The sequence below is a fragment of the Monodelphis domestica genome, chromosome 5 (assembly GCF_027887165.1).
Source record: "Monodelphis domestica isolate mMonDom1 chromosome 5, mMonDom1.pri, whole genome shotgun sequence".
Taxonomy (NCBI): Eukaryota; Metazoa; Chordata; class Mammalia; order Didelphimorphia; family Didelphidae; genus Monodelphis; species Monodelphis domestica.
The window spans coordinates 257570428-257594793 of record NC_077231.1 but is presented as its reverse complement, the minus strand read 5'-3'; the positions used below and the strand labels follow the sequence as shown (position 1 = coordinate 257594793).

Below are 24366 nucleotides of genomic sequence, written 5' to 3'. Positions count from 1 at the left end.
CCTATATAAATGTGATCATTCCTTTCTGTATTTCCTTTTCTTCCCTTTGCTTCTTCTCTTTCCTATGCTTTTTCTCTAATAGGCTTCATATCAGAAATATCTTTGAATGTGATGCCATCATGTCCTCTTTACTGCCCTTTGAGTTTGAACCTTTTCTTGCTGCTCCTTAATTTATCTTTCAATACTTTTATGGGGCTACAATCACTCCTTGTGCAAGGAGGAAAGAAGAATAGCATAGTGTAATGCATTATAGCAGGTGGTTGTTGTGCTGAGCCGGTGAACAGGCAGTTAGAGGCCCCAATCACTTTTACTTGCCCCTACATTTTTGTGGACTGAGTGACTCCACATTTTATCTTTTTATCTATTCCCTCCCTTACCCTTTGGAGAAGTGGCTTTCCATTCAAACCATCACTGGAAAAAATAGTGAATGTCCACCTCAATGCCAAGCTAGTTAAGATACTTACCTATAATTGTTGGTACAATTCACCTAGGTAAATTCTGATAAAAAAAGTATTCTCTCTGCCTTTATTTAATGCTTGTTGATTGTTGTAAAAAATAAATCAACTCCATTTCTTAGCTCTGAGCCCCCAGCCAGTGATCATGCTTCAACAAAATATAGCAGTTTTAAATTTCTTTATATTGTCCCAAGAATTCCCAGACACCTCTCTTTTGTATTTGAACAATGTTAATTTGTATGGTTAACATTAAGACAAAGTAAGCACTTAAATATGGAAAGATAAAAAGTTTAAGAAACAAATATTAGCCTCCTTTTCTGCCTAATACTTCTCCCTGGAAATATTGGATTCATGGATTTTGTCTTGGCTTCTCCAGAAAGGAAGGGAAAAGGAAGAAGGAGTAGAAGCATATGATATCAAGGCTGCATCTCTGCAGATCAAACATTTCAGAAGTGAAAAATTCACGCTGATGTATCTCATGTATAATTTGCCTACACTGTTTCCATCCTGAATAATGGCACTGATGTTCCCAAGATAGCTGCCCTCCTCTATTGGGTCTGCCTCCTCTAGCCTAGTCTTCAACTTTTTTCTATAAATCTAAAAGGTCAAACAAGGAGATTCTGTTCATTAAAGGCAGGTCCTCCACCAGTCCCAAAGTCATTAAAAAGCTCTGGTGGGATAAAAATTTGAGTATTTGGGGGAGATTTCTACCTGAAACCATCACACATCATCTCTAGAATCCTGATCTTCTTAGAAAAGCCTGAAAGATGCATGACCAAAATATCAGTACATAAAAAAAAAAAAAACACCCTTCCCATTCTGGATTTCAAGATTTTATTTTTAAATTGAAAGATGATCCAAAGCATTTTTAAACTGGAAAGTATCCCACAAATCCATCAGTCTGAGACCTTGACATTTCAAAATCAGGGAGCTTGCTATTTACTAGCAAGTTTGGAAAATTTTCAGAGAATTCCTGTGAGGGGGCACAACCCTCACTGATGACCTTGCAGGTGTAGATAGTGATTGCTTTAACCAGAGCAAGAGAGATTGTTGTGTAACAAAGGGTGTGAGAAGGTGGGGGAGGGGGGGAAGAGAGAAAATACAATTTATTTGAGCCATGGCAGCCTTGATATAATCATGGGCTTTTTGTCCAAATTTGAGACACGATCATGGTATTTTTGAATTTTCATCTCTTCAAGGTGAGTGGGTCTTCCTCTTTTTCTTTTATATGATGTTCCCAGGAGTGGGTAGAGGGATCTTTAAGTTAATTCTTAGTATAAACCAACAAAGATTTGTAAGGGAGAAGGGAATCAAAACCAGGGACTGCTGTATTTTACATATGTAGGTCAAATAAATCCATGTCTGAAACATTTTGAGCCCAACGATATCATCTTACTTTCTGAGTTTTTTTAAGTGACCTAGTTTCTTTAAAATCAATTCAAGTATTCAAGATGTTTATAGTAACCTGGTGTGAAGACAGTGGCTGAGATAAATACTGGCCTTGCTACTTCTGTGAAATGCTTTAATTTGTTATACAACATTAAAATGCAACATCACAAAAAGCTCTCCCATGAATTAAGGGATTTGGTTAATGTGCTTCCAAAATTAGATTTGGTTGGACATTCTGCAATCATTTGAAAACAATTAGAGGGCCAAGATTATTTTTTTAAAGATACAAACATTACAAAATGGGATGGGTTAGTTAATGTAATCTTAAAATAGGGATATGAACAAAACTTTTCATTTCATGTGTACAGGGAACACCCAAAGGGGGAAATTCTCTCAACCAATGCATGCTCACACCATCAATAACTTTTCATCTTAGAGAATTGCCTATAGCCCTTGGAGGCTAAAGTGATTTGCTGGGTCACACCAGCACTGCTTGTTTTTTCAACCCTTGCCTTCCATCTTAGTATGAATTTTAAGATAGAAGAGTAGTGAGGGCTAGGCAATTGGGGTTAAATGACTTGCCCAGAGTCACACAACTAGAAGGTGTCTGGGGCTAGATTTGAACAGAGGTCCTCCCAATTCCAAGCCTGGAATTCTATCTACTATGATACCTAGCTGCCCTCAAAGGCAGTTCTTGAACCCAAATCTTCTCCTGTCTTAGAAAAATTATTAATGCCATTCGTGCCTTTGATGTCACTGATAACAGTACCATAACTATCCTCACAATACAGATCAGAATGACAATGTGCTATTGTTGGTAGAAAGTTTATGTAGTTCCAAAATTTTTATCTCTCTGTTGATATTCTATAGGGGATAGATGCTGGACTTAGAATTTTGCTAGTATAACAGGAAACTCTTAATATGGTGAGAAAATTCTCTGAACCATTTCAGGTCAAGACCTCTACAACTTAGCCAGAGCTATCTAGAGACCTGAGTGGCCAAGTGGCTTGTTTAAAGTCCCCTACAATATGGCAGAGGCAGAACACGAACCTAGGTCCTCATAGATATTTAATATGCTCTGGAAAGTGGCAAGACATGATCTGGATCTCTTTAAGTGACTAAACAATGGGATGACTAGGTAGTCTGCTAAAGTACCTTCTATGTGCCAGGCTCTGTGCTAACTGCTGGGGATATAAAGAAAAGTTTAAGGCAGTTCTTGACCTCTAGGCGGGGCAAATAGCACATTAAAAGATGTTGAAAAGCAGAGGATGAGGATGGGAGTGGGGAGAGTTTATCCCACTGGGATCAAGATTAAGATTTAGAGCCAGGGCAGAGATGAGAGTTTGAGTTAATTTCATCTTCCAGAATGAGTTTCAAGAAATCACGAAGTCAGGGAGAGTAGTCGTAAAATGATGAGATGAATACTCTAGTTGCCCTCCCTAAATGGTAGAGGATCTGGGAGTTCTCCAATGCTCATCCCTTCCACTCTCTCCAATCCAGAGAGAAGGAGGTGCCACCAGGGCACTAAGATTTGAGGAGGCTCTGCATCAAGGGACTCATGGAAGATGATATTTAAGGCTACCCATTCCATTTTGGGATAGTTCTAATTATTAGAAAGTGTTTCTTGTCACTGAAATGAAATTACTTTATTTATAACCTTTATCCATCACTCCTAGTTTTATCTTCTGAGGTCATACAAAATAAGTCTATGGTGTAGTGGAGAGAATGCGAGAATTGAAGTCATGAAGACGTGTTCAAATTCTGCCTCATATTCTTGTTAGCTGTGTGACTCTGGACAAATTGTTAAACCTCTTTCTCATTTTACTCATTTGTAAAATGGTGAAAATAGCCCATACTTCCTAGGGTTGTTGTGAGGGTTGAATTAAATAAAGTTTGTGAACCTTATACTATATAAATGCTAGGTATCATTATTATTGTTATTCCACCTGACAGCCATTCAAAATAAATGACGACAGAAATAATGTCCGTTCTATGACTTCTCTAGACTAAACCTCTCTTCAACTAAGCCTTTTCTACTATGGTTTTCTTCCTTCCTTCCTTCACTTTTTAGTGCCTCCATAGGAGGCACTTCATCTTCTGAAATCACATAAAATGTTAGGCTCAGAACTAATCCCAATACTCTACAAGGGCAGAGTATAGAAAGAATATTGATGCATCTGAAGATGTTGTTATTTTATATTTTCTCAAATGCTAAGCCTAAAATATTCACAATTACCCAAATATTCTTATGGCATTGATTTTTTGAAACCCAAATGTAGGACTTTACATTTACCAATTTCATCTTATGCAATTCACTGCATTCTGTTGTAATTTCTTGTCATATTGATTCTGTTAACCAAAGCATTAGCTAGTCCTCAGAAATTTATCATCCATAAATTTGATGGGTATAAATTAATGCTTTTATCCAAGTTATTGATAATGTGGAACAAAACAGAGCCAAGGACAGAACCATGTAGCACATGAAGTCTTTGTTAGAGATAACTCCGATTGATGTTGATACATTAATCAATTATTCATTCAGTCATCTCTGAATCTCTCTAATCATACAATCTACTTGCTATAGTTTAGTGGTGTATATTTGTCCCCCTGCCTCCCTGTTCTCTACCTCCCATGGTAATAGTGGTGCCAGTAGGGAGCTGTCCAGCACTGAAACTCATTTAGGAAATACGGTAACTCAGAAGCCAACTTTACATGCCTGGATATGCAGACGACAACAACAAAAATGATAAAAAGAAAAAAAAAACTTCTCCCCACAGATGATGAGTATGGCAAATTATCCGGAACTCTGTCAGATTCTCCTAGTAACTGAAAATTCTGTTTCAAGTTCCACCACATCTCTTCACTTGTTCCTTGAGACTCATTGGTATCTATGTACTCTTTCTTGTTAGATTCTGTTTCTTGTCTTTAGTTCTGTGATTGTTCTCTTTTTCTGGCAACCAACCCATAGCTCTGTGAAAATAACCTGAAACTTCTGAGCCCCAAATCAAGAAGCTTCAGTCTGCATCAGTTCTCAGTCTGATCATGTAGCCTGTGGTAGAACCCATTGATAGCTTTGCCATTGGACAAGAGTGGGAGGAATGTAATATCATTCAGTTCACATCTCCTTCTTTTATCTGCAAGTACTTTATTAGAATCTTTGCCCAGTGAAAATAAAAAATTTCCAAATATATGTCCATAGCATTTCCCTGATTTGCCAATCTCATAATCTATCAAAAAAGAAAAAGCATATTAGTCCAACATGATTTATTGTAATTTTTTGGCTCATGGTAATCAGTTTCTTTTTCTTTTTCTAAATTTAATTTTATTGATTAAGAACATTGGCTCATAGTAATCAGTTTCTTTTTCTTCTTCTAAGTTTAATTGTATTGATTAAGAACATTAAGAATTTTCCCATGGTTACATGATTCATGTTCTTCCCCCCACCCCCACCCCCAAGCCAACACACAATTCCACTGGGATTTACTTGTGACATTGATTGAGACCCATTTCCATATTATTGATATTTGCACTAGGGTGATTGTTTAGAGTCTACATCCCCAGTAATATCCCCATCGACCCATGTGATCAAGAAGTTGTTTTTCTTCTGTGTTTCTACTCCCACAGTTCTTCCTCTGGTTGTGTATAGCATTCTTTCTCATAAGTCCCTCAGAAATGTTTTGGATCATTGCACCACTGCTAGTAGAGAAGTCCATTATAATTGATTGTGCCACAGTGTATCTGTCTCTGTGCATAAGGTTCTCATGATTCTGCTCCTTAGTTTCTTTTTCTAAGTGCTCATAACTCATCCACTAATAATGCATTCTCGAATTTCACCGGGAATAGAAGTCAAGCTCAGCAGCATATAATTTGAAGATGCTTTCTATTCTCAAATCTTTCAAAATCATTGCGTATCTCTAAGTTTGCAGGACCCCTCACATGATTTTTCAGAGGTGGTTTTAGATGGCATTTTAACCATCCCATCCACAAATTTCTTTAATATCCTGTGATATAGTTAGTTCATCTGGGCCCAATATCTTAAATTCCTTGACAGCAGCTAGTTGTTCTCATTTATATTTTATTTCAAGTCCCTGCTAACCACTTTTGCTTTCTTTTTTCCAAAGAATATTCTCCTTGGTAGAGAAAACATCACATAACAGTTAAATAGTTCTGCCTTTTCTTCATTATCTATTATCCTTGTCATACCTTCCCAATACAGTGGTAGGATCCTTCCTTGGATCACATTTTTGCTCCCCAAATGGGTAAAATTCTTTTTTGGAGGAACACTGGGTTTGGAATCAGATAATCTCTGTCTGATACTAGCTTTATGATTATATTTATAGCATTTCATCTTGCTAAACTTGTTTCCTTCTCTATAAAAATTAGATATTCAAAGCACTGTGAAACCCATAAGGAATTATAATTATTCTTTTAATTCTTCTCCAACCTCAGTTTATTTTTACCTTGAGTCTTCTTGATATCATTCCTATGAGACCATGGCATTTTTAAAATTTGAAACAAAATCAATTGCTTTTGTTTCCATCTTATGTTCATGTTTTTTTTTTAATCTGAAGAATCGTGATGGTAAGAATCTCAATATCATAATTCTAGAAGCATGTTCTCAGTGAATATTTTTGTGCAAAAAGTGACAGCACGCAGAAAAAGGAATAGGTCATTAATGAAGTGAAAATGCAAGAACACATAAGGATATCTCAAGAGGGTATAGTATCACTCTCAAGAAATTAATATTGGGGGGGCAGCTGGGTGGCTCAGTGGATTGAGAGTCAGGCCTAGAGATGGGAGGTCCTAGGTTCAAATCTGGCCTCAGACACTTCCTAGCTGTGTGACCCTGGGCAAGTCACTTGACCCCCATTGCCTAGCCCTTACCACTCTTCTGCCTTGGAGCCAATACACAGTATTGGCTCCAAGACAGAAGGTAAGGGTTTATAAAAAAAAAAAAAAGAAATTAATATTGGGTAGATCTGCTACAAGAAACTGATGGAAAAAAAGATAATTGCCCAGGAAGAAAAGGGAAAAAGGAGTTATAATCTGCACTGGTGAAGGAAATGTTGACACCAAAGAAATTATGAATCTTTCCAAAAAAAATTCAAGTATTATTTTTATCATGTAAGCCAGTTTTGCAAATTCATACCTTCTGTGCTTCAGCTAAACTTCAGAAAAAGTGGCAATCAGTAGGAAAAGGAGGTTTTTTTGTTTTCTTTGTTTCAGTGAGTAAAGAGAGAAGAGTCTCAACATTCATATGGCAACAAGTCGGTAATGTTCCAAAATTCCAAAACAAAGTTGTGATTTCCCCAGGTACCCAGATCATATCAAAGCACCTTGTCAGTTCAGAACATTTTTTACAATGTAACAAAAATGTATCTGGTTACTCAGTTCAGGAGCCAGCACAAATTTGGGGGTGTTGAAGGAGAAAAGGCAAGTCTAAGAAGCCTTTTATTTTGGTTTCTAGGGAGATAACAGGGAGTAAAGTGAAAGCGGGGGAGGCTGGGAAGAAAACAGAAAAGATTGCTGAATAGGATTATGGGGCTTGTCAAGTTTCTGGATTTTCTAGTGGTAGCATAGTTTATGCTTTCATTTTTATTATTTGACATCATAGCATTTATAAACAATTACATGGTTCACCCTTTGGAGAGACCAACACATTGATGTTAATTGCTGAATGACAAATTCAGGAAAGTAAAACAGTAACTATCTAAACACAGTAGTCATTTGGCCACAATGAATATTCATTTATTCCCCCAAGGATCTCCAAACACTCCACTGATGGCAGATCTGGGTAACTTCATAGGTAACAGTTTCACTGTTTTATTACAAATTCAGATGAAAGGTTACCAGTGAATACACTTAGCCTCCTGTCCCCTTCAATGGCTTCGGCTTCCCCAAGCCCTTTAGACCTCATATCTTTATACTCTCTTCCTTTCCTGCAACTTTTACATTCAAAGCTTTTGGCTACTAGATTCTTCTCTTTCCCATCTAACTGCACATTTCCAATTATCTCCTCTGCACACATGCATCAAAATTAAATAACTTTGCTGGAAAAGCAGAAAAGAATATGGTTACCCATATGTTTCAGAAAGTTTCTTTTCCCCTTGGGCATTTGATTTTACTGATGCCTTCTTCAGAGCCAAGCTATTGACTAGAAATCAGATAGATACCAGGCTCAGACACTGATGTAGCTGGGCTCTCTCACAGCGTTAGAAGATAAAGGAAGGAGGTCAGAGAGATTCAGAAGTTTCATCTTATTGGAATGAACAAAGCAGAGCATCTATTGCAACATTCCACGGCTTCCAAAGTCTTGATATTTTTTCTTCCAGACAACAGAGCTGTGTTTGGCATGTGGATGTTAGAGCCGGAGACTCACGGAGGCTGCTTATTGGATCCTGTAGCCCATGGTTAGAAATAAGAGTTTAATGTTTACTGCATCAATTTCACAGCACAGCTGTGGGCATACTATAGGAGAAAGATGGAGCAACATGATCTTTTGAAGCTTGCAAAATGCTGATGCATAGCCAGATACTTAGAACTGTTTGCTTGTTCAAGAAGAAACCTATTTCAAGATTTAATTACCACAAAATCAGACAATGTTTTCATCACTAAATCCTTTCAATTCCACATCATGTGTTTTCAATTTCATCAGCATTTATAACTTATTTTTGTTAAACTTTGCTGTCAAAAACAATGTGGAAATCCCAGGTTATATAATGGGGGTCCTGGAGAGCCAACGTTGAATTAGCCAACCAAAATGAAATGACTATTGTGGAATGTGCTTTTGAAGAACTCATTCTTTCCCTCGGCTCACAGACCCAACATGTACATTTGTGAATCTTAGCTTAGCACTAAAAGAGGCCAAAATGGGCTTCATTTAATGTATCCTTAGAGTATATACTATAGACCACCTGGACAGAAAGATGGGACCAGGTGCAAAGTCAGCAAAGTCCTCTGGGACCATTTGTGAAACTTTTTGTGTCTTTTTAAAAGTTTCTACATTAAAAAGCTTATTGTAATAAAAATAACAATTTACGATTTTACAGGAGTTCAAATTGTTCTCTTTTCCTCCTAGCATAGGAAATGATCTTCATTCTTGTTTAATTGATAGGAAAATGTATACTCTCTCTGAAACACTTACAATTCAATCTAGAAATAGCCAAAAAAATTCACAATGCTTTCTCTTCTTCTGCTGAACTGTATATTATATATTTGCCTAAGTTGATTTACACAGAAAACAATTTACTTAATCTAATACAGTACTTCCATTCACTCTTTGTCATAGTGTTTTAAAATTCATAGTTGGTGAGATAGACACTTATGGAATCATGCTGGAATTAACTTCAAAGGTTATCTTATCAGAAGCTATTAGCCAGACAGAGAGTCCATGAAATTGATTTTAAAATATTTGGGGGGGCAGTTGAGTGGCTCAGTGGATTGAGAGCTAGGGTCCTGGGTTTGAATCTGGCCTCAGACACTTCTTAGCTGTGTGACTCTGGGCAAATCACTTGACCCCTCTCCCCCATTGCCTAGCCCCTATTGCTCTTCTGCTTTGGAACCAATATATAGCACTGATTCTAAGACAGAAGGTAAGGGTTTAAAATTAGATAGATAGATGGATAGATGGATAGATAGATAACTATATTTCAATATAATTGGTTTGCTTTATAATCCTACATAATCCTTCCATTTTATTTTATGCATTTAAAACCATTCTCCAGAGTGCCAAAGGGTTCGAGACACAAATAAGATTATTATTATATCCAATGCCTTCATTTTAAAAATGTGGGAACAAATTCAGAGAGATTAAGTAATTTGCCCTAAGTCACCCAGCTCCTATTGGCAATGTCAGACTAACTGTGGGCTTCTGACTAAAGCTGCGGTCCAAACTCTTTTATGCACATGATGATGCCTTGATGAGACTGCCAATGAACTGAGCTCTCCAGCTGGTGACATAGTTCATGATAGAAAATAATCCAATTTGCAATTGCTGGTAAAATTATAAATTTGCAGAAAAAAAATACAGGAAGAGAGGGCAGTGGGGAAACCTTTCCTCATGGTCACCTTGATAAGGGCAGAGAGACGACTTGTCTGAGGTATATGGAATAAATAGTGAAGTCTGATATGACTGGATTGGGAGTTTATGTAAAATTGTCACTTAAGATGCTAAAGGGAATATGAGTAGCAGAAAAAATCTGGAGGAGGTCTCATGAATTCATTAGGAAGCTAAAAACCCATGAGGAAAGCATAAAATAGAACAAAAAACTTCTCCCAACCGATGTTGAAGAAGTCGATTCCTTTGATGATGTGAAACGGCCCTGGTGTTCTTTTCCTACCAATGTCAATGTTATGACTGGGAAATGTGTATAAAGAGAGTGCCTGGCTCCAGGTTGAGAGGCCAACAAATAGCCCTGTGGGAGTTCTTCAGTAAGACTGAGGCTGATGATTTTTTAATCCTCCTAAGAAGATCTGCTCCAAGAATGAAGCGTCTGTGCTTAACCTGCCATCACTATTATGTAGATCTCTCAATTTCAACTGGTGTTTGGTAGGTTAGTCTAATAAATTAAAAAAATGTAGATCAGGCATATTTAATAGAGTCTTTGTAATACTGTATTAACTAATTAGTACATTAATTCAACAAATATTATTAAATGCCTACTATGAATAGCATATACTTGAATGGATCAACTTTAGGGCTATTGTTATTAAGGGAAGAAAGTAAGTCCAAAGATAGAGAAGAAAAGAGAGGTGGAAAGATAGGGGGTAATGATGAGAGTAGCATTTCAGAGTTCAACATGATGGAGGTAGAGAGTTATGGATGATGGTGAGATCAAATATGTGAACATCTCTGTGGGTGTCTGAAGTGGAGAGGAATCTAGTTATGGGAACTGAGGAAATCAATCAACTAAGAAGTTAAGAGTTTTCAAAGGAGCCTCACTGTGCATACCACAGTCCCCAAATTTAAAGGCAGAGATTAGAATAGAGAGGAAGGCTGTACAGCTAGGTGCCATGCTCCTTCAGAATAAAAAGAGAATGACCTAGAATGACATTACTTGAATTCCTGAAACAATAGGGCAAGGAATCTAGATCTGAAATTAGGAATAGAGATAGATCAATGATTCTTAAAGAAGGAAAAATTCCTGTGTTGTAGGTTGTGTAATAATCTAGAAGTAGTTGTGAAGATTGAAGAATATGTCTACATGTAGTGTAGAGACATACCCAGTGCATTGAAGCCACAAGAAAAGGAAAATAGCGTTGATTATGCAAACAGTACCTTCTGGATGAAAAGAAGAAATTTCAGATGAAGGAACGCAGAGGAGCATACAGAACGTGAGACTTAGAGCTGAGTGTAGAGAAGAGACCATAGGCAAGACATCGGGGGGAAGGATTTCTACTTCAGAAGATTCTGAGCTATCAAAATAAGGGAAACATTAAATAAGAACTTGTTTGATATTATTTGGGGGAAGGAGCAGTTGACCACATGCGCCAAAACCCTGAAGGTCTCGTGATGGTGAAGTAAGGTGTAAAGGCAGGTATGGTGGTATCAACTTATGTGACCTAGAACTCCATACCTCTAGTTTCATTCTAGATGACAGCTAGTGAGGTATACCTAGAAGAAAATACTGCAGGCAATTTTAAGAACTCTTACCTTAATTATTCAAATAAATGTTAATGCCAGACAATATTGGACAAACAAAAAGTATCACGTGGATTACTATAATGTTCACTTGAAAATGAATATATTATACTAGATCATCTCAAAGGTCTCTTGCAGAGCTATGATTCTATAGAATCAATGCTATAAAGCAATTGCCACAGCAAAGAGGCTAAACAAGCTCAGAAACTGTCCCAGTCATGAAATGTCTAATCTCCTTGCAAGTGGAGATTTATGAAGTCAAGGAAAACATCTGTTAAGGATAAAATCATTTACAAAACCTTAGGAAGAAGATTGGTAGGTTATGAGCTATATTGACTTATAAAATAGCAAGATGCAATGGAAAGAGAAACAAATTTGTATAAATATCCCCATGAAACCCAATTGAGCGAAATCACTTAGAATGTTTTAAAATAACAAACAGATGCAAAATGGACCAGATTTTTCAGTATTTTTTGAAACAAAATGTTTTCAAGAACAATGACAGTAGAACCACCACCTGCAATATGGTGATGGCAATAAAGAAAATGAAGACAGGAAGAGCAGCTGTCTACTGAGTACACACATAAGAAATCTATTCTTCAGGTCATATAATTTTAAAAACTCTGGAGGACTGATTTTTTTTAAATTTTATGAATCTTCTTAGTTTTTATACCACCTACATCCCCCCTCCTATTTATCCATAAGAGCCCTCTCTTCTAACAAAGAAAACAATTATGCGAAAGCAGCCCAGTAAAACCAGATGACACATCAACCAAGTTCTTATGTGTGTTCCACACCCAGAGTCTCTCATTTCTGCAAAGAAGGAAGGGATACACCTTGTCATATATCTTCTTTAGGACCAACCTTGGTCATTACAATTGCATAGAATTTAATTTGCATTGTTTTGTTGTTGCCATTCTTTCATTGGCATTATTGCAAAGAAAAGGCATAATAGTTATTACCTTCTCATATTTGAAAGGCTATCATGCAGAAGAGGGATTATACTGTATATTCCTTCCTTGCCCATGTTCACTCAGTTGTCTTCTTGTTTCTACTTTGTAACATCTCTCATACATCTCCCTTTTCTCCCTTGACCCTCATACCACCCTGATGCAGGCAATTATCAACTTGCTCCTGAACTATCACAGGTCTCCCTTCTTCAAGTTTCACCCCACTCCAATTGATCCATCACTGATCTCCTTAAAGCACCGATCTGGCCTCACTCCAGCCAGGCCCATTTGACAAACTCCCAGGAGTTCCCTATCACTTCCACTAAATATAAAATCCTCTATTTGGGTTTTTTTTAACCCTTACTTCCTGTCTTAGTAGCAACTCCAAGACAGAAGGGCAAGAGCTAGGAAAATGGGGTTGTGACTTTCCCAGAGTCACAAAGTTAGGAAGTATCTGAGGCCAAATTTGAACCCAGATCCTCCTGCCTCCAAATCTGGTTCTCTAGCCACTCTGCCACCTAGCTGGCCCCCTCTATTTGGTTTTTGAAGCCCTTCATAACCTTACCCTTCTCTACTTTTACAGCTTATTTTCTTTCATATGCTATTTCCTTGCTATTTCTCAAAAATGATACTATTTCCCGACTCCAAGGATTTTCACTGGCTGTCTTTCATGACTAGAATTGCCTCCTCATCTCTGCCTCCAAGCTTCTTTGGATCCTTTAAATCTCAGCAAAAGCCCATCTTCTTTAAGAAGCCTTTCCCATTCCCCTTAATACTGGTGCCCTCCTTTTGAGACTACCTCCAATTTATTCTGTATACAGTTTATTTGTACACAGTAGTTTCCATGTTTTTCCCCATTACAACAGTGCCCTGAACATAGTAAATCCTTAAGAAAAATAGTTGACTAACTGATCATATTCCATAGGTCAAAGGTAGAATCAATTGGTAGACATGATAGGGAGAATTTTTGATCAGATAGTTCTGCTCACCAATCAAAAGGCACGTCTCAAAGTAACGATTCTGGATGATGATGTATCATTAATGATATCAAAGGGATTACTCCATTGTGAGCGTGGCTGAATCAGAGTACCTTTCAAATCCAAGAATTTGTGGTTCTGCTAGTAAGATACTCAGAGGCACTTCTTCAAAAATTTCTCTGTAGCATTTTACATAATTGCAAGCAAACAAAAAGCCCCTAATAAGTAGTCCAATTGTCCCAACAATAGAGAGATGATTAAAAATGTGCTACCTCAATTCAATGGAAAGCTATCATTTTTATGCTGCGTTTAAGACAAATAGGGGTGAGTAGTAGAGTACACTGGAGTGGCCTTTGTGAAACATTTCAAAGAAAAGAAGCTGACAAGGAAATGAAGTATAAACTAGGATCAGCCATATAAGAGGAAGAGTGAGTAAGAATAAAAGGACAAAACCTTGAGCTAGAGTACCGAAAAAGTTGTAATGATACTTTATGCATTGAAATTAGGTAATTTAAAATGGCAAGTAGTTACCAAGCAAGTGGAATTGGTGGTATTGATGGTTGGTATTTGATTTTTAAGTAAATATTTCATTTAAAAGGGTTCATTCAATTTGATGTCCTTTAAACTACTTTCTAATTAAAAAATTGGTCCTCATATATGTTTGTGTATGTATGTATGTATTTAACATGGAACTATGTTTTTTCCTCCTATGTTTTCTTCTTCAGAGATTCGTACACTGTTTCTCAAAAGAAATGGTTATGACTCCCACTAGTGTAGTAGTAGTAGCAAGACTGAGGAGAAGATATGGAGAAGATATTACAGAAATGCAACTAGTAAGACAAGCTCCTGCCTCCCCTTCTGCCCAAACTTCAGAATGTCTCTGAATTCCCCTGACAATCAAATCAGAGAAGACCAGCCAGGAGAGACCTTGGATGAGAATCTGGGGCCTGTGGCAGCAGCTGAAGATCGACCTTGCCTAAATGAGCACAACCACATCTTCCACTTTGATGGCTCGCAATTTGCTCGATGGCTGCCCAGTTTTTCAGTGGAACTGATGCATACCACCAAGATCCTTGGCATTACTGAAGCATGCAATTCCCAGCTTCATGCAATGGCGCGGCAGATTCAAGAAATGTTTCCCGAGGTTCCATACGATCTGGTTCTACAGGATTTACAACTGACACACTCGGTTGAAACAACAACAGACAATATTTTAGACGGACGAATTCAAGTACCTTTCCCTGCACAGGCTGAGCGTGGGCCCCTTGACCTCGGTCCCAGGTTGGGAGAGATGTCAGACGTCCAGGAATTGGAAGCTGAGCCCAATGAGGTAAAGGACTTTAAAGCTGGAGGGACCTGGTTCGCTAAGTCAGCTGATGAACGCCAACGGATGTTAGCACAGCGGAAGGATGACCTGCTGCAGCAAGCTAGGAAATGTTATTTAAACAAAGCCTGTAACGATGACCCAGCCTCAGAGAATCAAGTGCTCTCCCAGAGTTCATTCTCTGATCCTGTGACCCAACACTGAAGAATGTAGGCTGCTGCTGCTCAACGAAGACTTTAGATGCAGCAGAACTCCAAGCATTAGCTTCTGTCCTCTTGCCCTTCTTCATAAGAAGTGTGTTGACTTGCTGTACTTCATCCCGGCAGGAAGAGACCTTTCCTGTTTGACTGCATTGCTGCTGTATAAAGCACATAGTCTTACTAGTGTTTGGACAGCTGACACATTTAATCTTTTTTTTGGTAATATTTGGTAATATTTTGGGGGAGTAATATTGCTTCCCCAGTTCCCTTGCCCACTCTCAAAAAAAAAAAAGCCAATTTTAATTTTAGACATTATTATCTCTGATGGCGCTGACTCAACTGCCAATTTGAGTTGGAGTGGCCAAAGTTGGTCTGAGAGGGCAGCCAGAGGCGCAGTAGCAGGCAACTTAAATTACCCGCTTTATTCATAGACCACTGAGGGTACTGGTGTCTTAGCTCAAAATCTGGCAAGGGACATATACAAAACAATCCAGAGAATGCTTACTAGATCAGCTAGCAAGCCTCTACTTACCACAGAGGCATTCTTTATGTTATGAAAGCCACCTCTACAGCAGTTCTGCCTCAGGAAAGTTGGGGAGCATATGGGGACTGATTCTTAGTGTGGCAGCAGAAATGAAGGGTAGTTTGGCTACTTGACTAAAAGATGAAAATAAATAGTCTGCTTTTTGCAGGATAGTAACGTCCAAGTTGGCTCAGCTCATCAGTTGTTTAACTTTTATGCACCTCCTTGCCCTAAGCTGGTTTTATTTCCATTCACTCTGGTACAATGTCCCTTGTGCACACATCCATGTATCCTTTCATTTTCCCTCTGTGTTTCATTACCACCTCTAGATGGTGGAAAGGTCAGCATTAAAATGTTAAATAATGAACACTGGTTTGAATTTTTTACTGTTAATGGTATATTTGATCATTGGAAAGTCTATGGATTTGGTTCCTGGAGTGGCAAAATGAGACAGTCATTACTGGAGGGCTTTTTTGAAGAAATCAAGAAAATGTTGGTGTCTCGAGTCCATCATTTCGGTAACTTTGCTCCAGTTAAATTATACTTAGAAAGAGGTAAAAGCTTGAGTCCTGTTACCATTGTAGTAGGTCCAGTTGCCTAACCTTTTCAATTTTCTTTACACATTTAATGTTAAAAAACTGAAACAAACACAAACATTTGGATGTTAAAAAACTGAAACAAAATTACACAGTTCAGTTTGTCCCATTGTAGTGATTTAAAAAAAATTAAATCATCTTCTCCATTCTTTTGGGAAGAATCCACACTTATCTAGAATTATTGACAAAATTTTAAAAAATGTATGTAAAGATTTTAGCTATTTAAATTTAATTGGAGAAAGGGTAAAATAGTAAATATGTAAACAGTTAATTTAAATAACTTTCAAAAGCCTTAGTCTGTGATGCTATCTAATAAACTTTTGGAAATGACTTTTTTTTTTTTGCAAGAGGATAGTTATTTGTTTTTATTGATAAATAAAAAATTCTTTTTTAAAAAGGAATGGTTGCTAGGCATAATTAGCAATTTTCCATTATATATTTTGCAACAGTTTGGTTACTCTGACCATTTTTTCCCTTTTTAAGTTTGACTTGCCACCCTCCCATGATCTGATCACAATTGGGTTTTTCATCAATACAAAAAAGGTTTTAGCTTTTTGCTTTTGAAATTATTGGCTTTCAGTTTTCTCTCCTAACCTGTTAGGAGGCATGGAATTTATCTTGCTCCTCCCTTTTACAGTGGTTTTCTTTGTCTTCTCTTTGGTGGCCCTGGCACTCTATCTCTTGTCTTGTTTCAGTATCCTTGATGTAGTCCCTGGGGGATTGTGCTCTTATTTTGTATTTCTTCCTACTGACCTGGCCACATTTCCACTTCTGGTGGTTTTCCTATTTGCCTCTCAGGTCTCTGTCCAGTTCTTTCTTTGGCCAACTTGGCATCTTGTTACCTTCCTGTTCTTCCTCTGCACTAAGTTTATTTCTGGGACCAAAGCACTCTTTGTTTAAAAAGCATTCAATTTGCAGGAACTCCTTTGTCTAAAGACTTTCTTTCCCTGGGGTCTAGGCACTAAACTTGTGGAAATCTGCTTTTTCTGAAGTAGATTTCTTATCTACTTCCTTTCTTTAGGATCCTGAATGTTGGCTTCTTGGCATCACTCTCAATGAAAATCATCTTTCTGAGGTTCTTTATCCAGGTTTCCTTGAGAACTCAGATACCAAGTAATTATCCTCCAAATAGTGTAAAAGTTACTTGATGGTTTGCCTCAATAGCTTGATAGGCAGAATGTTACAGTATAAAGGGGTCAAAGAGGCCGGCTGGCCATGCTGGAGGACAACAACACTCCTAAATATGGTCTGAACCAGATTCAGACATAATTTAACGAAATACATGGAAATATAATAGAACACAGATAATGTCCATTTGTAGTTTTCTAAGTCAATATGAAGCCTGCAATGGTCCTTATATGCTATTTAATGGCACTCTCATTCTATTTGAGTTTGATGCCTCTGGTGTAATGAATACATAGAAGCAGGAAGGACTGAGTTTAAATCCCAATTCTGACATATTATGGTCAGGTTCCTTAATCTTTTAGTGCTCTAGGACAGCCTTACATGTTCTAGAGACTAGGTATCACTGGAGACTTCCCTATACCGAAGAAATAACAACTCTAGTTCCTTCCTCTCTTGATAGTTTGTAAATCATCACTTTTTCACCAGCAGCTCTTCACCACACTACTTAGTTATTAGTGTGCATGCTGTAACCAAATAAAGTTCAAAGGAACATTCTGGAAAGGTTTTAGTGACATGAGACTGCCTGAGAATGTGTGACAGCAACACGATTCAGTTTGGGCATCACAAAAAGAAACCCTTATGGCTAAACTCTGTTGATCATAAATCTGGAGTGAAGATGGAAAGGAGAAATGACAAGAAATGTTTACAGTTCAAATGGGAGCAACAGTAAAACAAAGGAAAACACAGCTGAGCAATTGCCCAAGGGAACATAGAACTGTCTTGCTAGACTTCAGGAAACTGATGACGGGGCAGGAAGAACTAATAATCAAAGAATACTAGGTCTAAACTCTAAAGCTGGAAGAGATCTTAAGACCAATGAATCTTGCCCCCCTCATATAAAAGAGCAAGAGCTCAAATGCTTTGTTCAGGGTCACAGATAAGGAGGTGGATTTGAACCCAAGTCTTCCTGACTTCAAGCCTAATACCTTATCCGCTCCAGGGTAAGGGATGACAGCTTGGAAATGGGTGAGTTTGATTCCAGATTGAATATCTATCCATACCACATATGGGTCAGCTACATGCTTATACAACTAGCCACACATTACATTTATATTATACTTAAGTGTTTATATCATATCCACTTTCTACCTTCAATAGCATGTAAGCTCTACACATTTGGGATAGGGTATTTTTATTTATTTTTATTTTATTATTTATTTTTTTGGGGGATAGGGTGTTTTTTTTAAACCTTTAAAAGTCACTTTTAAAACAATTTTTATCTGCACTTGATAAATGCCACATAAAATAGGCCATTTTCATATACATTATAGAAAAGAAAAAGAGGACTGTTCACAGATTGTAGTTCTCTGTTACATACACCTTTGTTAAATATACTAGTGGTTACTATAGTTTCAAAACTGTCCAGTTTGTCTGTGCTTCTTTCTGTCTTCTCTTCTGTTGCCTTCCCTGAAGTTGTTTTTTAAATATTAAAAAAGATGTTTCAATGGCCACTTTTTCTTATTTTTTTATCTAAAAAATGTTACCCTGTCCCTATTTCTCCTCACCTTTAAAAAAGTCCCTGAAACAAATAGTAATAGACTGGCAAAAAACAATTCCAATATTAACTGTTGGACTGCCACTTCTTAGTCTTTAAGCCCCACCTTCCCATAATGTTTTACCTATATAATAGGTACTTATGAGTATTTGTTGAATTGAATTTTTTCCTCTTTCCAATTAATAGACCTCATTCACCATCCATTTCTGTCTTACCCCTCCATGATTTTACCATCTTCTGGTCAGGATTCTCCCTTTTACTCCCACCGAATGCAGAAGAGAAGAGAAACAGATATCTTCTTCTCTGTGTTTCCCTAAAGAAATTAATTGGATGTCTTTGGGTTCCTACCTGGATTGAACTTGGATAAAAATGGTCTCTTCATAATCTAACTGGTCCTTTATTTGATACAGAAAACCACTTATTCTCTTAATTCACTTTTAACATTGATCTCTGAAGAATAATTTTTCAAGTGTTCAGAGTCGGACTTCTTGTTTCTCCTTGCATATTTCTTCCTCGTGTCACCATCCCAGTTTTTAACAGTCCTAGAGAGCCTAGGTGGGATTTTCCTGAGAACCTGGGATGCTGAATAAAAGCTTCAGGAACAAAGCTTTTTCCATTGCCGCTAACCTCCCCCTATAATCCCTCTTATTTTTCTGAAACCCAGATGTGTAGAAACCATACTAGTCCTCAGCCACACAGGCTTGGTCAAATAGCAGAAGAATCATTTTTCCTGTTAAAATTATTTCTATGTAAACATTAACAAAACTTTTAAAAATGTATCCAATAATTGGGTGAGAACCGACTCCCACCAGCAGGAGCTACAAGGACACAGTCCGAAGAAGGGCCCTGCTGACTATCCTTGGCAAGTCTCTCTGGGTGAGCCAGATGTTCTGTACTTCCCCAAAGCTCACAAAGGGAGAAGAGGAACCTTTCCTTTCCTCCTCTTAACCCTACAATTTGTTATTTTAAGCTATAATCTCTACAGTTAAGGGAATATTCCAAACAAAATAGGCCTCAGCGATTGAGATGTGTTAGCTTGCCTTCTGTTTTAAATCCTTGTCAGCAGCTGTTTATTGCTTCAAGTAACACAAAGCAATTGCAAAGATCCCATAATTATTTACACCTGGCAACTGAGGCTTATAAAATATCATCAAGGCTAAAAAAATAATAATAACAATTCATTTGAAGGGAACTACCATAGGCAAGCATGGGGTCCTCCCCCTTTATCCACATTCAAGTCACAGCAAGAAAAAGGTGTGTCTCAGACTATGATTTCTTTGCAAATTCAGGGGAATAAACTGGAAATAGAAGTTTTTTCCAGAGGCAATGGAAAGTGATAACCACAGAACTTCATTTGCAGAGGAAAGAATTTGATTCTGCTGGGGTCTATGGTTCTCTCTGGACATAGGGTTGGACAACTTCAATCCTGTGGACTGGTCTGGTTCTCATTCCTAGAGAAGAATGGGCAGAGTATTCAGAAGCTGGTGGGGAGGAAGGAAAGGAGAAAGAAAGGAAGAGGATAATAAAGAAGAGGAAGGTCAAGAGGAGGAGGAAGAAAAATTAAAAAGGATGCTGAGGAGAAGAGCAGGAAGAAGAGAAAGAGGTGAAGGAAATGAGAGAAATAAAGAAAAGGTTGAGTATCAGGGAGAGGAGAGGAATGAGAGGAATCAGAGAAGGGAGAAAATAAAAGCAGGAAGAGATGGAGGAAAAGCAAGAGAAGAACAACAAAAGAAGAAGATAGAAAAAGAGGAGGATATGAGGAGGGGGGGAGAGAAGCAAAAAGAGAAAAACAGGAGGAAGAAAGAAGACTTGGAGGAGGAAAAAGGAAAGTGGAAAGAAGCAGGAAGAGGTAAAGGAAAAGTAAGAGCATATATGGAAAAAGAGGAGGAAATGGGAAGGAATGGCCAAGAGAAATAAGAAGAGATGAGAAGAATAAGAGGAAGAAAGGGGAAGACTTGGAGGAGAAAGAGCAGAAAGAGGAAGAGGAGAAAAGAGGAAAGAGAAGTAAGAAGAGATGAAGGGAAAAGAAGAGGAGAGGAGAAAATCTGGGAAAAGTGGAGGGGAAAAGAGAATCAAGAAGGAAGAAAAATAGAAGGAAGAAAGGAGAAGACTTGGAGGAGGAAGAGGAGGAAAGAAGAAAGAGATGAAGGAAGAGCTGGAGGAGAAACAAAGACCTGAAGGAGGAGCAGGAAGAAGAGAATCAGGAACCACATCCTAGTTTAATGGATTAGTGAATAAACAATTGGCCTCAGACTGAGAAATCCCTGTGTTCAAGTCCTGCCCCTGACCCATGCTATAGAACTCCAGACAATTCAGGGTGCCAGACAGCTCTCTAAAAATTGCAGAGCATTTGCTCCTTATATACAGGTTCAGTTTTTAAAAAGAAGCAACAACATAGTTTTCATTTCTATCACACATTAAGGTATTCAAAATGCCTTAATACATTTTCACTTGATTCTCCCAATAACCAGGTAAGGCAGGTGGTATTAGTATCCCCATTTTACAGATAAAGAACCAGAATCTAGCCCAGGAGGATCAGTGAATTTCCCTGCCATGGTATTAAGTGTGGGAGGCAGTATTCAAACTCAGGTTTGTTTTTAATTCCATGTCAGGTGCTATATCCACTTACTACTCAGGGAAGAGTTGAAAGACCTTTTTTGTGTGTGTCCCCAAAGTACAAAATGTACCTTTCTGAGTGCCCAGCTGAGACCCATGAGAGTCATTTACAAACTGAAAGAATGTGTCTCACCTGGTTTTATATTAGTTTAATAGACTGTAAAAACATGGGGATATTGTCTGTGACTGTGAAATTGTTGTGATACTCTAAAGCCAGACCTCCCTGGTAGAGAGATTCTTGTGAGTACACCTTGAAGACTCTAATGCCTGATGGGTGGAATTTCCCAGACTTCTCCTTTTTGGCCCAGAATTGAAGAGTCAGATGAAAAAAAATAGGAGGTCTGTACCCAAAAACACAATTGAATACAATCTTTGTAGGATGAGATCAAACAGATGAATTATATTGAAGCCCATGTAAATTTGGATACAACATACACCTTGCCAATAGAAACTGCAGGAATTTGAGATATCTGGCCAGAGAGAGAAAAATCACTAACACAAAATGGCTGATTACTTGGCACTGCTCAGAGAAAGAGCAGAGGAAATTCCCTCAATTGTGTCCATAAAACCATAGCATAAAATAAAGGAAATCCATTAGCCAAAGCGTTCTAACAAAATGCAGGGCAGAAAGACCCCAGGATTCTGAGTTCTGATTTCAAGTCTCAGCTTTCTCACACTAAAAATAATTTTTGCTATTCTAAGCCTCAATTTCTTCATTTGTCCATCAGCAGTGCCTGACCCTAATGTCCATGCATGTATTTTATACATATATGTGTACTTGTGTGTAATATATATTAATATGGAGACAGACAGTGTGTTCAAAATACCATCTACACATCTACACAGGTTAGGCTGTTGTAAGTTATTATATATATATATGTACACATGTACATATACACACACATGGATATATAACTCCTATGGGTGTCAGTTGGGCACTTTGGAAGGTACATTTCTTATGTTGGTAGGACATTAAGAAGATCTTTCAACTCTGCACCAAATAGTATAGTAGAAAATGGAGAGAATACTAGATACACATACACACACATACATACATAGTATATACTATTACTGTTACTAGCTACCTAGCTAGCTGGCTAGCATTTTCATAGTGTCCACTATGTGCCAAGTACTTTACCAATATTATTTGTTTGTCACAATTATCCTGTGAAGAAGGTGATGTTTTTATTCCCATTATACAGTTGGGAAAACTGAGGCAAAGAGAGGGTAAGATTAAATTTGTCCAGAGTTACACTTCTAATAAGTGTAAGGCTAGATTTGAACCTCAAGTCTTCCTGGCTCCAGGGCCAGCACTTATTTATCATCACTTAGCTATCTCAAGAGATATTCTGTTAAATGGTATAACTTGGCCAGTTACTTATCATATGTGCAATAGACATTATTCACATTTTTCTAGTGTAGATGGTTAAAATTATCCCATTTGAATTTTATGGGGTTTTTTCTGAAGAGGTTTCATAGTGTTTCAGTATGGGATGAAATGCCATCTTTGTTTGGAACATTTGGAGAACTTTGCCATATACATGATGCTCTGCCTCTAATTGGATTCTGATTGGGGCATCTTCTAAGATAATGGCAAACATCTATTTTTTGTTTGTTTGTTTTGCCAGAGAATAAAACCTATGAGGAATAGAACAAAAAATGGCTAATTGGAATTAATACCAAAGTAATACAAAGAGAGAATAAAATAATAAAAACCAATGGAATAATAATATAAAAATGAAATCCTGTAAGGAAGGCAACTTTGATGAGCTCAAATCATTTTGATTAAGCTTATATCTTCAGGTATTGAGAGAACTGAAAGAAATGATAGCTGAACCATGTGAATGATCTATGAAATATGGTGGAGTACTGGAGAGGGACTGCAGGAATGGAGAAGGGCAAAAGTCTGACTTTTCCAAAAAAAATGAAAGAGAAAGGTGTTGGCAATCTATAAGCCCATGGGCTTGACTTTGAGCTTGAGAATGATTTTGGAGTCATGAAGACTTGATTCTAACACATATAGGAAAGAGAATTAATCTTTTACTGCTCTAGCAACTCTCTGAGACAGTAAATTAGTAAGGATCTGAATGAAGGAAGGGCTTGACCACACCAGAACTTCCATACATTGTTGAAATCATTGGAAGAGATCAACACCCTTTAACTGTAAAATGGGAGTAGAAATACTTGCTTCCCTAAATTGTTTTGAAGATAAAATGAGATATTTATAAAGGACTTAGTATGCTGTTTGGCACATAGTAGGTGCTTAATAAATACATGTTTCCCCTGTCTGTCTCCCCCTTAATTTCTCTTTTCTTCAGATAAGAGCAATTGGCAGAAGATGAAGGAGGTGAATTTAGTTCAATATAGTGAAGAACTTTCTGATCATTTTAAGTATTTCAAAATGGAAGGAATGGGCTGCCTAGAAAGGAACTGAAGATCTCAACACTGGGAACATCTGGACAAAAGTTAGTTAGAAGACCATCTTGTCAGAGATGCTGTAGTAGAGATTCTGAAGCAATTAGATTAGATAGTCTCCTAAATTCTCCAACTAAAAATTCTATAATTCTGCATGCCTATAAGACATAGGGAAAAATATGAAGTATAGCTGAACTCCTCTGACAAATATTAACTCTGAATATCATCATCAACTAATTATATAATTCCTAGAGGATATCTTTCATCAAGCAAGCCATCCTGCTACCACAGAATGTAAAGTAAAAGCATCCTTTTATGTTGACAGATGGAACGAACAGTTTTCCGTTCACAATTTCTTCAAGATTCAGTTAGGAAATATATGTACCAGGAGGTGAAAGATTCCAGCTGTTGAGTGATTTCACATCAGCTTTGACGATGATGCATAGACAACATAGTGAAATGTCAGCCCAAGTTCTCATATTTGTGGCCATTAAGGAGCACAAAGTATTTTTAAAGGTAGAAAATGCAATGAATATTTGCCAAAGGAAAAAAAAAGCAGAAGCTGGAAAAGTGATTAGGGACTTTGAATTAAAGAAGAAGA

The 24366-nt window shown here is 37.6% G+C and overlaps 1 protein-coding gene across 1 annotated transcript; it reads left to right on the top strand.

The window, feature by feature from the left end:
* Positions 1 to 1512: 1512 nt before the first annotated feature.
* On the top strand, positions 1513 to 15825 carry LOC103102665 (E3 ubiquitin-protein ligase AMFR-like). Its single transcript, XM_056800072.1, has 2 exons — positions 1513 to 1654; positions 14137 to 15825. The coding sequence occupies exon 2, from the start codon at positions 14286 to 14288 to the stop codon at positions 14937 to 14939; it is 654 nt and encodes a 217-aa protein (XP_056656050.1). The 5' UTR covers positions 1513 to 1654; positions 14137 to 14285; the 3' UTR covers positions 14940 to 15825.
* Positions 15826 to 24366: the final 8541 nt, after the last annotated feature.

Excerpts from the sequence above, each read along its gene's own strand:
- LOC103102665 (XM_056800072.1), top strand. The coding sequence starts at position 14,286 with ATGTCTCTGAATTCCCCTGACAATCAAATCAGAGAAGACCAGCCAGGA.